Source organism: Podarcis melisellensis, assembly GCF_964234715.1.
Source record: "Podarcis melisellensis genome assembly, chromosome: 16".
In the NCBI taxonomy this organism is placed as follows: domain Eukaryota; kingdom Metazoa; phylum Chordata; class Lepidosauria; order Squamata; family Lacertidae; genus Podarcis; species Podarcis melisellensis.
Genome location: NC_138533.1, coordinates 11,715,574 through 11,732,836, shown reverse-complemented (window position 1 = coordinate 11,732,836; position 17,263 = coordinate 11,715,574). Strand labels below are relative to the sequence as shown.

At 48.2% G+C, this 17,263-nt stretch overlaps 1 protein-coding gene and 1 long non-coding RNA gene across 2 annotated transcripts in view; one reads left to right on the top strand and one right to left on the bottom strand.

Annotated features, from left to right (window-relative positions):
* Positions 1-17,263, top strand: part of LOC309358823 — a 74,412-nt gene that overhangs the window by 15,388 nt on the left and 41,761 nt on the right. The gene's annotated exons all lie outside the window — the stretch shown is intronic.
* The window catches only part of EML3 (EMAP like 3), a 39,920-nt gene continuing 25,024 nt past the window's right edge, over positions 2,368-17,263 (bottom strand). The window contains exons 12-24 of the mRNA XM_081891364.1: positions 16,355-16,450; positions 14,151-14,285; positions 12,540-12,678; positions 11,383-11,534; positions 9,258-9,383; positions 9,037-9,168; positions 7,268-7,335; positions 6,890-6,978; positions 5,855-5,952; positions 5,681-5,768; positions 4,195-4,293; positions 3,697-3,827; positions 2,368-3,215 (exon numbers count right to left, since the gene is read on the bottom strand). Of these exons, the coding sequence (XP_081747490.1) occupies positions 3,018-3,215; positions 3,697-3,827; positions 4,195-4,293; positions 5,681-5,768; positions 5,855-5,952; positions 6,890-6,978; positions 7,268-7,335; positions 9,037-9,168; positions 9,258-9,383; positions 11,383-11,534; positions 12,540-12,678; positions 14,151-14,285; positions 16,355-16,450 (1,551 nt within the window). The 3' untranslated portion in view covers positions 2,368-3,017. The remainder of the gene's footprint in view (positions 3,216-3,696; positions 3,828-4,194; positions 4,294-5,680; positions 5,769-5,854; positions 5,953-6,889; positions 6,979-7,267; positions 7,336-9,036; positions 9,169-9,257; positions 9,384-11,382; positions 11,535-12,539; positions 12,679-14,150; positions 14,286-16,354; positions 16,451-17,263) is intronic.

Here is a 17,263-nt window from a genome sequence, read left to right as displayed (position 1 = left end):
AAGCCCCCTCGGGAATCTTCGGAAACCCTCGGCTTTTTCCGGTTCTCGCTCGTCGAAAGAACACGCCTCTCCTTACAGCATCTCGGGCTTTTACGGAAAAGAGGTCGGAAAGAGACGGGGATTTCCCCGGCCACTTTTCCCCCTCCCCCAATACTACCAACGGATGAATGAGGGCGACGTCTGCTGACCATACCCGGAAATGGACGAGGGCCACTCGTGTTTTCCCGGAAAGCTTCGGGTCGTTCCGTAAAACAAACCTTTTCCCCCCCTATAAGCGGGAGGGAGGACGGGTCTGGACTGCTTTTTAGTGGCAAGAGTTCAGAACGCTCCTTGGCGTCTTTACGTCACTTCGCAAATTAGGCGCAAGGCCGCGCCGCTCGGCTGTCTTCATTTTTGGTGTCAAGAGATTAACCCTTTCCTCAAAGCCCCTGCTCCTCCTGGAATGTGCTGGCGCTTCCTGCTACGCAGAACGCAAGAAACCTACAGTATTGGGTGGATGCCGAAGTGTTCTGACTAACTCGAAAGTGTGCCTACGTCTACGTCAGTTTGTCCATTTTATTTATTGCCCATAGTATATGCAGTATAATAATTCCACAACCAACCGTCGGCTACATACACACCATCTATTTGAGGCAGAGTTCTTTCCCCTCCACAACCGTAGGAACTGTAGTTTAGTAAGGCTGCTCTGTTAGGAATAAACTACAGTACAGTCCTCAGGTTTCTTTAGGAGGAGCCGGATGCGTTTTAAATGTATGTTGTGCGCAGTCCAATCTGCTCCCTCTTTATTTGTTGCTGGAGACTTATAAGCCCGCCATGCCCTTAGTGATTTTCTATTCTCACAACAACCCTGTGAGGTACGACTATCTTACAAATGTGAAGTACAGTAAGCCCTAGACTTAACACAGGGGTTACATTCTGGGGATCATGCTTAAAGCCAAAAATGCATTGCCAAAGTCTTCTTTTCCTGGATCCCTTTCCATCCCCTTTTATTTATTTATTTATTTATTTATTCTTAATTTCCAAGTGTATGAAGCTGAATGTACATAAGTTAGGTAAAGGTAAAGGGACCCCTGACCATTAGGTCCAGTCGTGGCCGACTCTGGGGTTGTGGCGCTCATCTCGCTTTATTGGCCGAGGGAGCCGGCGTACAGCTTCTGGGTCATGTGGCCAGCATGACTAAGCCGCTTCTGGCGAACCAGAGCAGTGCACAGAAACGCCGTTTACCTTCCCGCCGGAGCGGTACCTATTTATCTACTTACACTTTGACGTGCTTTCGAACTGCTAGGTGGGCAGGAGCAGGGACTGAGCAACGGGAGCTCACCTCGTCGCGGGAATTTGAACCGCCAACCTTCTGATCGGCAAGTCCTAGGCTCTGGTTTAACCCACAGCGCCACCCGCGTCCTACATGCACACAAATTGCAGGCTTATTGCATATTCATATGCCACTTGTTATACAAAAGAACTTAGGGCTGCCAGGAGATACTTGCTCCATTTACCTCTTAGATTTCAAAATAAAACAAAACAAGTAATCAAGAAGACTACAAAGGACCAAAGGAACTTGGTATGAGATGGCAAATCTCAACTCAGGGTTCATTAAAAGATAAAGCTAGATCTTAGGTTAGAGAGGTTGGAGTGAGGAGTGATGTAATCGAGAAGCAAAGTAGCAGGCAGAGCACGATGGCTGATGGCTGTTTGAATCCAGGGCTGTAGCTATGGGAGAAGCAAGACGCTATTGGCGTGTCAATGCTGTGAACCCCTCCATCGTAGGCTCAAGCTGTATATATGTGTAAATAAATCATCTGTCATTAAAACACCACAGTCTCCACTGTGCCTCATTTCCAAAAGGAAACATGGACCCTGGTTAAAGCATAGTTGGAAACCCTGGAATCTCGCACTGCTCAGAGATTGGGAAAGTGCAACAGTAATAAGCAATACTGGTATCTTCCCCGTCTGTTTCGGAAACAACCCAACCATGTGCACAACCCAACACACTTTTTTCAGCAAAGGAAACATTTCCTGCCCCTCTCTACTTCACATACATTGAATTAGGCCCAGGCTTCTGTGACAGTTGCCACGTATGAGGCCTATGGTCATTGTTTGACTACATGTAGATTTCAAAACTCAGCACTGAAGCTGCACTTTAAAAAAAAAAAAAGTTATCTTTTCCCCTCACTCTCCTCTCCTATAAAAAGATGTCCCAACACACAACTGGTGTCACTGGGAGTTGAAATATTATGCTGCAGGTTATCCTGTGTTGTTGGGTAACCATGGTTACCAGCTAGGCCGCAAATTCCTGCTGCAGTCCTTGTCCTTGCGCCCTCCCTCCACCACGTCCAGGGTGGGAAAAAAGACACGGAACAGCAGAACTCTGGATGCAAAGGTTTATTTCTCTGCGTTTCTCACAGTGTTAAGGCCCTTCTTTGCGCTTGCTATTTACACATCAGATCCAGCCCCTGCCAGAATCACTAGGAATGTAAACGAAGTGCGGAAGGATGGCAGTAAGGGGAGGGGTGTGTGGATGGAGACATTTACCCATCTTCTCTGGACTTAACAGAATCCAGCGTCTTTCAGGCTTGAAAGGGGAACATCACTGAGGTTCCAAAGGAACATTCTCCAGAGAGTTCCCCAAATCTGCACCCCTGTCCCCTCGCCACTCACAAGTAGTCCTTCTCTCCAAAAACTCCTGTCTGAGAGACAACGAACAGGTCTCTCTGCCTTCTCACACACAACAGGCTAGACATTTTCCTTCACGGTGCCAGATCTCCTGAGTCTAGGACTGCTAGTTCTCCTGGCTGATCCCACCCTTATGTTAATAAAGCAAATCACATTGTTAGCCAAAGGAAATTTAGGTTGGCAGGGAGAAGAGACTCCCGCCTTCCCACGGATCCATCAACCTGAGCACTCAAGTCCACAAGAACGAGTCACGGGGATGGGAGGTCAGCCCCAACATCCTCTCTTGCAAAGACTTAGTCACCATACTGGGGTGTGAGATTTTGCTTCTTCCCCTCCCGCTGGCTTCAGGTGCTGACCCCAGCATCCTGGGAGGAGACCGAGGCAGAAGAGAGGGATTGGCTGCGGGCAAGACTGCCACCCACCACTCGCCACTGGAAGATGCTGGTGTCCTTGCCCCCCATGGAGATAAGGTGGCCATCGTTGTGCGTGAAACGCACATTGGTGACGTGGCTCCCATGGCCGCCATAGACGTGACTTGGTGCCTGTGGAAAAGAAGAAAAGGTGGGTAAACGTTTTGAAAAGGTGCCATCGTCAAGGGGATGTTCCGGGAACGGGAAAGCCAATGTGGTGCCCTCCAGATTTTGTTGTTGGACTGTGACTCCCATCAGCCCTGGCCAGCATCTTTTGCCCGAGAACAGCTAGCATCTTTTGGCCGAGAAATACCCTTAAAGGTTAGCTGAGTGGCACAGATGCAGGAATGTGGCGAAAGTAGCCTTGCCTATGATCCATAAGAGACTGGATTAGATTGGGAGAGCCTAGAGCCACCAGGATCCAGCCTACAGTGTGGGATAAGTTTGAAAGTACAGGTACCCTCTGAAGTCAAGGAAATCAACCCAAGCCTAGAATGGATCAGAAGACAGAACTCATGCCCTTATCCCCAGCTTAGCCCAGTTCAGAGCTGAATTAATCCTTGCCTACGAGCAACCTCTTCTCCCACCCCACCTGAAGTCAACTCCATTCTACCTTGGGCTTGGCGCAAGGGTACTGGAAGAGGTGCACCTTGCAGAAATCATCTGCAACAGCCACCACCCGCTCGTTGTGGGAGCGGCAAAGTGCATTGATGTCGGTGCCATCCGATCCGTCAGGCCACACACCTGTGAGCAGATGGAAAGAGAGAGGGGGAAGTGAGATGTGATGAGTACTATGGAGAAGAAGATGAAATCAAGGACAGAATCTTACAGGGAGGGGATGCAACTCTGTGGCAGAGAGCATGCAGTTGGTCCCAGGATCAATCCCCAGCATCACCAGGTACAGTTGGGGAAGTTCCCTGCCTGAAACCCGGGACAGCTGCTGCGAGTCAGAGTACACAGTAATGAGCTAGATGGGCCAATGGCCTATGTTTTCTACACATACACACACCCCGCCGCCATGTGCTAGGTTAGCACACAGAACCCAGCAGGTTAGCTTCTCAACAAAACCAGCGGAGTAGGCTTGTTTTTCTTATCTCGCCTCCAAACTCACCAAAAACATGAAAGCCCAGCACGCAGGTGTACGAGGCCCATTCACGGTCCTTGTTCTCAAAGCGGTTCCTCAGCAGCTTGCAACCTCCAGCCACATCCCCTGAGAACCAGACATGCAAAAGTAAGGGTTAATTTTGCAGAGGACACCAGGCTGTTGCCCAGAGAGAGGGCACTCCTAGGATCTTGATATTTTCCGGTAGGATTCAGTCACAGGCCCAGAGGGGGTTATTGTCTTCTGGGCAGCCCAGGACCTCCATAGACACTGCCTAGACTTGCACCCTGGGGAGGTCACTCCAGTGCTGCTAACGTAGCAGTCGTATGACTTCACCTTCAGAAGCGCACTCCTGAGACAGACAGATGGCAACAACAATTCAGGCACATACTGGCGTTTTCAGGTTGCACAGTTAAAGTCAAATGATAGACCTGTGCACCAAACCTGCCTGCTCCCCCCTGCCCAAAAGAAAGCCAGACTTTTGCTATAAGGGATGAGGAAATGCACTAGAAAATGTGGAATAACACTTTTGGCAGTTTAACACTACATACTGACAGTACACACAATGCACATTTAAAGCACATTGTTGTTGTTTAGTCATTTAGTTGTCTCCAACTCTTCATGACCCCATGGACCAGAGCACGCCAGGCACTCCTGTCTTCCACTGCCTCCCGCAGTTTGGTCAAACTCATGTTAGTGGCTTTGAGAACATTATCCAACCATCCTGTCCTCTGTTGTTCCCTTCTCCTTGTGCCCTCAATCTTTCCCAACATCAGAGTCTTTTCCAGGGAGTCTTCTCTTCTCATGAGGTGGCCAAAGTATTGGAGCCTCAGCTTCAGGATCTGTCCTTCCAGTGAGCACTCAGGGCTGATTTCCTTCAGAATGGAGAGGTTTGATCTTCTTGCAGTCCATGGGACTCTCAAGAGTCTCCTCCAGCACCGGAATTCAAAAGTATCAATTCTTCGGTGACCAGCCTTCTTCCTCTAAATAATCCTGGGAACTAAAGTTTTCTTCTTCACAGAACTACAATTCCCAGAACTCTTAATGAGCAACAGTTCCCAGAATTCTTGACTGGGGTGGGGTGGGGTGACTCATGTACTTTAAATGTATGTTGGATATCGTGTCATCTAAGCTCCACACAAACGAATCACAGTGAATGCTCAATATACAGGTGGTCTGGAAGTGAACAGAGACCAGATCACCACATGAGAACAACTATCAGGCCTCAGAATTAACCAAAGGCTCAGGACCTTCCATTTCTCTGCCAGTTCGGGGACTTCTCACAAATTTCTCTTTCTCTAACCAATGGGCCTTACTGCAGAAATAAAACAGCAGCTCCACACCTTGGTAGCTAAAGGAATTACCACACAATGCACTGCAATGGCAGAATTTTTTTTTTTAAAGAGGTTTGTGATTTGGAAGTTGTCATCTCAGGGTTTTCACCTTGAGCAAACATGTAGCTTCCTTCCCCCTCCTGCTCAGACATGGAACTTACAGTACAGGATTTCATAGTCCCCGGAATTGGACATGATGAATTTCCCATCCTTGGACCAGTCCAAATGTGTGATGAAACTGGAGTGTCCCTGGAGTGTAGGGAGAGAAAATGTGCAGGTTAGGAAACATCTGGTCTGGTTTTGCTTACCAACGAACCAATCAATAATATGCTCACCGTGCAGCGGCCAAAACGGGTGTATTTATGCCCACTGTCCTCTACGCTGTAGATATAAATGAAATTGTCGTGGGAGCCAATGGCCAAGAACTCCCCATCTGCCAAAGAAGGTAAAAGCACATTTAGAGGCGGGGGGAGGACAGAGAAACAAATTTCCCAACAGGAAAGGCTGGGGTGGGGGCGAAGGCTCTGTGGCAGAGCATCTGCTTTGCATGCAGAAGGGTCCCAGATTCAATCCCTGGCATCTCCAACAACGGCTGGGAAAGGTCCCATCTGAAACCCTGAAGAGCTGCTGCTAGTCAGTACAGTGGTACCTTGGGTTAAGTACTTAATTCGTTCCAGAGGTCTATTCTTAACCTGAAACTGTTCTTAACCTGAAGCACCACTTTAGCTAATGGGGCTTCCTGCTGCCGCCGCGCCGCCAAAGCACGATTTCTGTTCTCATCCTAAAGCAAAGTTCTTAACCTGAAGCACTATTTCTGGGTTAGCAGAGTCTGTAACCTGAAGCGTCTGTAACCTGAAGCGTATGTAACCCGAGGTACCACTGTATATACAATACAAAGCTAGATGGACCCAGCAATCTGACTTGAGATGAGACAGCTTCCTATGTTCTTATTTAAATCAGCTGTCCAGCTAGAACCATGAGAACTAGCATCTGCCTTCATTTTTAGGGGAGGAATCTTTGCTCAGTGGTATGGCATCTGCCTTACATATAGAAGGTCCCAGATTGAATCCCTGGCATCTCCAGGTAGAGATGATGATAACAACAACAACAACAACAACGATGATGATGTTATTTCTTATACCCCACCCATCTGACTGGGTTACCCCAGCCACCCTGAGTGGCTTCCAATAAAAGGTAAAGGAACAAAACATCAGACATTAAATCTTCCCAAAACAAGGCTGCCTTCAGATGTCTGAAACCCTGGAGAGCTACTGCCATCTGAGCTAGATGGACCAATGGTATGGCTCAATACAAGGCAGTTTCCTATGTGGAAACTTAGGAACCGGTGAAAAAGGAAGCAATGGCCTAACCTGGTGAATAGCGCACCACTGAGAGCTGCTCATTCCCATCTATGTAGCTCGACAACACTTGTTGCGTCTCCGTGTCCAGCACCACCCATCTGTTGGAGGGAAAAAACAAGAGATTCTCTCAGCAGCCAGTGACCACACCAAAGGGCGCACTTCTTTTCCGGTGTGCAGGTGCACAGAAAGCTGAAATTTAACAGGACAAAGCTCCCCCACTAACTGCATTCTGGCCAGAGGGAAGAAGTTTAACCTGTTGATTTTCTGCTTTTCACACAAGTGTTCTCAAGGCCAGAAAAGAAATTGGCAACCCTTACTAACGAAGCAGGGTTGCCCTTCCCAAGTGTGCAAAAGTTGAGGCGAGTGTGGGGTGGAACAAGTAGTTACCGTCCAGAGCTGAACCCGACTGTGACCACTTTCCCACTGGGATGGAAGTCAGCACAGAGCCCTGTCTCCTAGAGAAGAGAGAAAGAGGAACGACATGAGATTTATTGTAAATACTATCATGACATAGGGTGGCTAACTGGATACGGTGCTATTCATTCAGTGGGTTCAAAGCACAGAACTGCCCCAGGCAGGTGGAAAGAGGCTGTGAAAGAGGATTAGACAAACTCCTGGAGGATAAGGCTATCAGTGGATATTAGCCATGTCAACTATATTTCCCCTCTGCTGTCAGCGACATTATGCCTCTGAAGACCAATGTCTGGGAATCACAAGTGGAGGGAGAATGCTGTTGCACTAACATCCTGTTCATGGGCTTCCCCAGAGGCATTTCGTCAGCCACTGAAAGAACAGGATACTGGAGTAGATAGGGCATGTTCATCTTACCGTATTTACTCAAGTCTACTCCTGCCATAAAGGAGGCTGATTGCCAAAGAATTGATGCTTTTGAATTATGGTGCTGGAGGAGACTCTTGAAAGTCCCATGAACTGCAAGAAGATCAAACCGATCCATTCTGAAGGAAATCAGCCCTGAGTGCTCACTGGAAGGACAGATCCTGAAGCTGAGACTCCAATACTTTGGCCACCTCATGAGAAGAGAAGACTCCCTAGAAAAGACCCTGATGTTGGGAAAGATGGAGGGCACAGGAAGAAGGGGACAACAGAGGACGAGAAGGTTGGATAGTGTTCTCGAAGCTACTAGCATGAGTTTGACCAAACTGCGGGAGGCAGTGGAAGACAGGAGTGCCTGGCGTGCTCTGGTCCATGGGGTCACAAAGAGTCGAACACGACTAAATGACTAAACAACAACAACAATCGTGCCAACCTAGCAGTTCGAAAGCACGTCAAAGTGCAAGTAGATAAATAGGTACCACTCCGGCAGGAAGATAAATGGTGTTTCTGTGCGCTGCTCTGGTTCGCCAGAAGCGGCTTAGTCATGCTGGCCACATGACCCGGAAGCTGTATGCCGGCTCCCTCGGCCAATAAAGCGAGATGAGCACCGCAACCCCAGAGTTGTCCGCGACTGGACCTAACGGTCAGGGCTCCCTTTACCTTTAATGAGCCATTAAATCTAACGTGCACCTCAGTTTTCAGAACCTTGAAACCAAAAAACCATATTTGCCAGCAAATGTAAATGTGCCATTGAATCTAATGTGTACCTTATTTTTTGCAATGTAATTTGGCCAAAAAAGGTGAACGTTAGATTCGAGTAAATACATTAAGTTTTTATGTGCAATTTTCATTGTATTTTTTATTATTTCCATTTCTAACCCTTACAATCCCAAAGCATGTTAGCCGATGGCTATTGAAATCTTAGAAGCCAGAGAGGGTTTTTTTGCTGAATGAAATTTCCAACAGGACAAGAATTCGCTTCTTTCATGTGTTTCGTGTCCGCTTTGTGTAGGATGATCATGCAGAAACAACACTTCTCGCCTACACAGATGCCTGCAAGCTGGACACGAGCACAACAGCACTCTGCCCACCTGTCATTCCCAGGAACTGGCATAATGCCTCCGACAGGGAAAACATATACAACATGGCTAAGCTGCTGTTGATAGCCTTGCCCCCCATGAATTTGTCTAATCCTCTTTCTAAAGCCATCCAAATTTATTCTCTGTGTCCACTGGCCCATTCCATGGAATGGTACCACATCAATGGCATTGCCGCCACCCCTGGGCCATGCCACACGTTCCTCCCCTCCCGGGTCCAGTTACCTCCAGCGTGGTGCTCCAAGCCAGCGTGTGCTCCCCACTATCCCACATGCAGAGCTGCCTGTCATGGGCGCAAGTGACAAAAAGGTCCCGCGAAGGGTGAGTGCCCAGCCCCCACAGTTCGTCCGTGTGCCCCTGCAAAGGAATAGTGTTGAGAAGCAGCTGGAGAAGGAAGGAGCAGCTGAGGAGGAGGCCCTGCGACCAGACCAGACCCACCCCTTTACCTGGATGATGGGCCGGAAGCCCTCCGCCAAGCTCCCCCGCAGCAGCGCATTGCGTGTGGTCCCTACCAGCAGCTCCCCTCCATCACCCTCGGCGATGGTGCGGACGGCACCAAACTGTTCCGGAATCTGATTGCCAAAGAAGCAGCAGGCATTATAAAGCTGGTCTGTGTGTGAAGTTTGATGGATTCACCCAAGGATGGATTAAAACCCTTTTTCAGTCTGAGGGCCGCATTTGCTTCTGGGCAAACTTCTGAGGGCCACATGCCCACTTGGAAATTCAATGCTTCAAGTTACTTTGCCTTATTTCCTTTCGTTATTTTTAAGGATTAATAGCAGGCTTCCTCAACCTTGGCTCTCTGGATGTTTTTGGCCTACAACTCCCATGATCCCTAGTTAGCAGGACCAGTGGTCAGGAATGATGGGAATGATGGGCCCAAAACATCTGGAGGGCTGAGGTTGAGGGAGCCTGATTTATAGCAACTCACTTTTCTCCATCAGGGATGGGCTCGAAGCGGGTCAAACAAAACCAGAGGAAACCATCAATTCATATGTGTCAGAGCTGCCCGAGGTCCCAGCTCACAAAGGACCAACGCCAGTGCGTTACTATTTACAAAAGTCTGTATTGAAGTTCAGTTTCGATTTCAAAGCTGCGGCGCGCAGCTCTACGTCTCAAACTCTAGACCGCTGAAGCTCCGTCTGAATCTCCTCCCCCCAGACACCAGTTTAAGACTCTAGCCTTGCTCCACCTCTTCCTTTGCTCTCTTCTCCTCTGGGCCCGCCTGTCCGCTGGGGTCTCGCCTCTTCTAGACTCTTCTGACGCTGAGGAGTCCCCTGAGTCTTCCCCCTCTCTCCGGCGGGCTTTAGGACCTGGTTCCCAATCCGGGCTTCCTGCTGTGCCACGCGCCTGTACATTTGAACTTGGCGCGCGCGCCCAGCCGGCCACCTTCCTCCTGACCGTTACCCTGCTCCTGTCACTGCTTCCCCCTTCGGGGAGGCTAGCTGAACCTGACTTCCCCTCCGTTCCCTCACTCTGCGATGGAGGCATGGCCAGCCCTGACTCATCTCCTCTCCCTGCTGGAGGAGAAGCTGGCCCTGATACATGTGACTCTTCCCCCTCACTACGCTCTGGTGGATGAGCTGGTCCTGATCTCCCGCTGCTGCTTTGGGAGTCCCCGCTGGCCCCTTGTTTCTGGTGTGTCTCCCCTGGGACCCCCCCTGCCCTGGCCATCGGCGCCCCCCTTTGGGAATCTTCTGATTCGCTGGAGAGACTCATGGAATCTCTCGGGCCACTTTCATACTGCCCTACGCTGCCCTCAGATTCTTCCCCTTCGCTCTCCATTTCCTCTCTCCCCTGTGCCTCTGCTCCTGAGTCCCTGACAATATGATTAAATTGGCAAATGTTTCTTTAATTGAACAACAAGCCTTAACCATAAGGTGTATCCTCCCTTCCGGGTGCAAACCTACAGTGAGGGGCAAAAGCAGTTCAGAGGCTAACCCCAGATCCCCAAACACATTTTAGTAAAAGAAAAACCCACCCCAAAGACCCTACTGTTTCTGGTAGCTGGGGCAAAAAGGTGGGAGAATGTTTGAAGTATAGTGGTACCTCGGGTTACATACGCTTCAGGTTACAGACTCTGCTAACCCAGAAATAGTGCTTCAGGTTAAGAACTTTGCTTCAGGATGAGAACAGAAATCGTGCTCCGGTGGCACGGCGGCAGCAGTGGGAGGCCCCATTAGCTAAAGTGGTGCTTCAGGTTAAGAACAGTTTCAGGTTAAGTACAGACCTCCGGAACGAATTAAGTACTTAACCCGAGGTACCACTGTAGACTCAGGGCCGGGGTGAACAGAGCTCATTGCTTTGATGGGGATGCAAACGGCTTCTTCTTTAATCATCAGATGTGTCAGAAAGGATACTTTGTGTGGGTGGGTGTACCTCAGGCTGCAAGTGAAAATGTGTGAGGTGGCCACGCCCACTTTTAGCCACCCCTGGCACGCAGCCCCCAAAGAGTAGGCCAAGGGTGAATGTGGCCTCCTGGCCACATGAGCTTAGCCACCCCAAAGCTACAGGATATGGTGGTCAAGCAATCTCCAAGAGCTGCTGTGCAGATCCAGTCACCTCCCTTACCTCCACCTCCTGCAGCAGGGAGAGGCTGGGGCTCCACTGGACCAGGCGCCGGTCCTTGCCACCCCCACTGAGCACCGAGCCATCGCGGCACAGGCAGAGAGAGAAGATGCTGCCTTCGTGGGCTCGCGTCTGCTTGCTGATCTGGTACGTCTCTGTCAAGAGAGATAAAAACACACCTGTGTCAAACCCTGGTTCAGTTTTGTATTCTTTTTGGTGACATGACACGGGGATTAGTGCCAGATTCTCTGTTTGGATGCCTCTCCACAGGAACCTAGGAAGGTGCCCTATTGTACAGTCAGACCACTGGTCCATCTTGTTCGCTTCTCCCTTGTATATCTATTTATATTATAGTACAGGCGACTCCCCACTTACACTGGGGTTACGTTCTGGTGCCCTGCACGAGTAAGTGAAAACTGCGTCATTGGGGAGCACGCTCCAAACACCCTTTAAATGCCTGCTCGGCCATTCCAGATTTTAAAATGCTGTACATTGGTACCTCGGTTTTCGAGCGTCTCGGAAGCCAAACATTTCAGTTTTTGAAAGCCAAAAACCCAGAAGTAAATGCTTCCCTTTTCGAACGCTTTTTGGAAGTCGAACGGCTTCCGCTGTGTCCACCCCCAATTTCCTCCACTGACGTTGCAGACCACCCTTTGCGCCACAATTATCAAACGTTTCGGATGTCGAACGGTCTTCTGGAACGGATTGCGTTTGACAACCGAAGTACCACTGTACCAAAAATATCCACAACTGGAATTGAAGCTCTAGGGCTGGCTGGAGACTGGAGGACACATGGAAAAGATGTTGCTCCTGCTGCGCTACCTCACGCATCAGCTGTTAGGCGGGGAAGGTGAGCAGCCTAAACAAAGCCCCACTGAGCCTCCAGTCTCTTCTCCATCCTAACTGAAGTCCTCTTTGGGCTCCAGGAAGTGTCTCTTTGCAAGTTACAAGGACTCTCCAGCTCTCTCCCTCCATTATTTCCCAGCACCACGCGTATACACGCAAGTCGATAGCACACAAATGGGGAGTCCCCTGTAATCGTTTCTAACTCTGTGTCAGTCCACAGCCCATAGCATATGCAAATTGTATGCAAATCAGCATATGCCCAAGGAACCACCCTAGCAGACCATGGTCTGCTATTACCGTTCACCTTCGCATACCTTTCGCCCCCTTGCCCAGCGTACGGATGTCAGCAGGCACCCTGGCCCAAGTCAGGATGTTGCCCTCCGAGTCTCCGGTCAGCACATCACTGTTGGTGTCGAACACAAAGCACTGGATGAACTTGGGTTTCTTGTATTTCTGGAAAGATCAGGAAGGGGAGATGCTGATACAACAATGGCGGGGCAGAACCGGGCGAGGTTCATTCCCGTATCTCTAAGTTCCAGCAGGATGTTTATCAAAAAATATCTAAAATAATTAAATTGCCTCTTCAGGCTTCTCTATCATGACTGAATATATGGAATGACAGTATGAAAGCTTGTTTGCTCTGAATAACTTTCAAAACACATGTAAGCTGCAGCCAGGATTTCAATACCCAGTACAGTAATGGAAAATTTTTGGGGGAGGGGGGAATCTACATTTGTCTTTGTAGTACAAGAACTGACGGAGTTTGGCTATTGTGGGGGAAAAATAAACACATAAATTTTGTGTCTTCAAAGGGATGGCGGATCCAGAATGCTTCTACACCATCTGGTGGGATTTTATTTATTATGCTTTGGACTTAGATGCCAAACATTCACTGTCTGCAGTACTGGATTTAGGGCAGTGCGTGCTGTTCCCCCGTTCCCCCCACAGGGCGAGCTGAGGGGGGCACAAAATAATAAAAAATAAAAAGGGTATTATTGTGAAAATAAGAAATATTTAGAAAGAGGGCAGTGCCAAATTTTGTCCTCGCTCAGGGCGCCCTATTACCAAAGTCTGCTCCCACCATCCATGCCAGTTTGGGAAATATGTAGGCTTTGGTTTATACTGGTGTGTTACTATTTCTTTCTTTTTTTCCTTCTATCTGTATATGTTAACAATGTAATGCACTGCTACTGTGATTTTGGGTTGTTGAAAGAAAAAGAAGATGGGGAAGAAGAAGCTGTTCAAGCAGGAACTTGCACTTGCGATTCTGCCCAGGGTAAAGCATAGAAGTTAGCAAATGATAGCATAGTGATCTGGGAATCTGTGTGAGGAGTTGCATGGGGAGAAGAAAAGAGAAAGATTAACTTGGACAAACAACTAACATCAGGCAAGGCATGGAAACAATGAGAGACTTTTGAGTAGCGAGCATTGACTGGGACAGAATAAAATGTCAGCAGAGACACTGGTCACACCCACACCACACAGCCTGCCCACTGCCAAGAATCCCAGGAACTGTAGTTTTCCCCTCACAGAGCTATAATTCCCAGCACCCTTAACAAATGACAGATCCCAGGATTCTTTGAGGGAAGCCATGTGATTTAAATGTGAATTAAACATATAGCGTGGATACGACCATTAAGTTATCAAGACAGGGCTTAAGGCAGTTGAGGAAAACTCTGGTTGAAAAACGTAGCTAGCTAAAAAGAGTGCATCTGAGCATGTGCTGGGTGTTTTCTGCCACCATGTTTAGCACTCGTATTTTCACTGAGGAAGGAATTGGGGTTGATCATCTAAGGCCTAGCATTCGGAAGCCTTCCTTCCCCACTTCTCCCTCCCTGTTCTCTATTATTGAAGGCCCCCAACTTTACCAACGACCCCCCGCCACACACACACACACACACACACACACTGCAGCATTGCCTCACCCCAAAGATTCCCTGCTTCTTTGTTAGGCTGTTTCCACTCCAGGTCCAGAAATAGACATGAGATTTCCCAGTGGTGATTATGTTGCTGCTGTCTTGCGGGTTGAACTCCACCGTCAGGACAGATTCATTGGTACTCTGCGAGGTGCAATGGGATGGATGGGTGGAGAGTGGAAGGAAGAAGGTATCAGGGTGATGTGGCCTCTCAGCACCACCAAAGATGCCCACAAGGATTATTCAAAGTGTTTTAAGACTCCCAAAGTGCCTTAGTTGTGTGTGTAGGGAAGACCAACCCTCCAGACAAGCAGATCACCACCTTATTGCTGTACCTCTGAAATGTTCTGAAGGAAAGGCACTTTTTTACACTGCTGTTATTTTAATGGGATTGTGTATTTTGAATTATGGATGCTTATATTTTTATAAGTGGCTTTTAAGCTTTGGAAATCACTTTGAAGCTTATTTTGGCATTAAGCAGTAAAATAATAATAATAATAATAATAATAATAATAATAATAATAATGGTGGTGGTGGTGATGATGATGATGATGATGATGGAGATGGTGTTATGAGGAGCCACCACACAAAATATTAGTATTATTATCATTTTATTTTATTTTTTCTTTAGGTGGTGTCTCTGCCTCTGTGGAATGACCTCCTTGCTAAGCTGCATATTACCCTGACTCTTTCATATGCCAGCTAAAACCCTAACATTTTTGCTGGGCCTTCATGGTGTTTTTAACTATGCTATTTATACAATTAGAATTATTTTAATGCTTTTGTTTCTTATGTATTATGATTATCCTTTGCAGGGGGGTAAGCTGCCGTTTGACAAAAACACTTGCACTGGTGTAACAATCGTAATAGTGCAAAGTCAAATTCCACCCACTGCGTTTCAATCAGACGAGACAGCAAAGCCAGGCCTCTCCACACAGACAAGAGAGAGGGTCTTCTGGCTCCCCAGTTGCGGAAGCTCTCCACAGTAAGGCCCACCTGGTGCCTTTGCTGACACCTTTTCAGCACCAAGTGACTACTCTTGATGGACCACAACGAGGCTGTTTGCTGTTACTCAGACCATCAAACCTTCTACTGCTGCTGTTGGGGGTTGCCTTGCATATATTTTTTATGAACTGAATGTATTTTTGTGTGCATGTGCTCTACCTCTCTTTTAAATCAGAACCAGTGAAGGCGGAGAAGGTCCTGTGTGAGTGCCTGGAGGTGGTGGAGGATGGATGGCGGCTAACAGATTGAGGTTGAATCCTGACAAGACAGAAGTACTGTTTTTGGGGGGCGGGGGCGGTTGTGGGGGACTCCCTGGTCCTGAATGGGGTAACTGTGCCCCTGAAGGACCAGGTGTGCAGCCTGGGAGTCATTTTGGACTCACAGCTGTCCATGGAGGCACAGGTTAATTCTGTGTCCAGGGTGGCTGTCTACCAGCTCCATCTGGTACGCAGGCTGAGACCCTACCTGCCTGTGGACTGTCTCGCCAGAGTGGTGCATGCTCTAGTTATCTCCCACTTGGACTACTGCAATGCGCTCTACGTGGAGCTACCTTTGAAGGTGACCCGGAAACTGCAATTAATACAGAATGCGGCAGCTAGACTGGTGACTGGGAGTGGCTGCCGGGACCACATAACACCAGTCCTGAGCAATCTGCATTGGCTCCCAGTACATTTCCGAGCACAATTCAAAGTGTTGGTGCTGACCTTTAAAGCCCTAAAAGGCCTTAGTCCTGTATACCTGAAGGAGCATCTCCACCCCCATTGTTCAGCCCAGACACTGAGATCCAGTGCCAAGGGCCTTCTGGCGGTTCCCTCATGGCGAGAAGTGAGGTTACAGGAAAGCAGACAGAGGGCATTCTTGTTAGTGGTGCCTGCCCTGTGGAACGTCCTCCCTTCAGATGTGAAGGAAATAAGCAGCTATCTTTTCTTTAAAAGACATCTGAAGGCAGCCCTGTTTAGGGAAGTTTTAAATGTTTAATGCTATATTGTTTTTAACACTCAATTGGAAGCTGGCCAGAGTGGCTGGGGAAACTCAGCCAGATGGGTGGGGTATAAATAATAAATTGTTGTTGTTGTTGTTACTACCATGTATTTTATTTTTTAAAACTTATCTTTATGCTTTTTAAAAATGTCGTGAGTTGCTTGGAGATCTTTTTGTGTAACAGGCAACAAACAAGTTAAAATCACCACCACCACCACAGTACTCACCTTGATTTCAGCCTGCTTGGTACCACGCGCACAATCCCAGACAGACAGCATGTGCTCGTTGGACTCGTCTATCACACATAAGTATGCGCCCTCATCCTGGAGGGAGATAGGAACACAGGAAGTTGCTTTACAGAAAGTTAGTACAGTATTGTCTACACTGATTGGCAGCAGCTCTCCAAAGGTCTCAGGCAGACAGTCCTCTCAGCCCTAACTAGAGATGCCAGGGATTGAACCTGGGACCTTCTACATGCCAAGGGGATGCTCTACCACAGAGGTTCCCCAGCTGTGATCTGGGGACCACCAGTGGTCCATGAGATTCACTCAATGGAGGGAGAACATAGCCACTGTATGTAGTAGCATCCTATATGATGGGCACTATGATCATAACACAAGGTTCCATTATGGCAAGCATAGGCAAACTCGGTCCTCCAGATGTTTTGGGACTACAACTCCCATCATCCCTAGCTAACAGGACCAGTGGTCAGGGATGATGGGAATTGTAGTCTCAAAAAAACAGTCAGAGGGCCTTGTTTGCCTATGCCTGCATTATGGTGTGAAGCAGTTAGCTCACTGCTTGCTCAGGGACCTATGGGGTTAACTTATCAAACTTAAAAGTGAAATATACACATAATTTTAAAAATGATATATAAGGATCAGCGCTCAAGAGAATGCATGTATAATAGTATTTAGTGTGGGATAACCAGTCTCATATAACCAACATGCTTAAGTCTAATTAATGCATGAAGTAAGTTGTCCTGCCAGGCTTAGCTACGTCACATTGGGAGGAAATAGGTCTACCTGAGAAGCTCAGCATGTAAAAAAGGTTTGAAATGATTGCTCCAACTCAGACCGCATGGCTCTCACAAGCCAGTCTTGAGTTCCTATACTAATAATTTAGGAACTTTCACC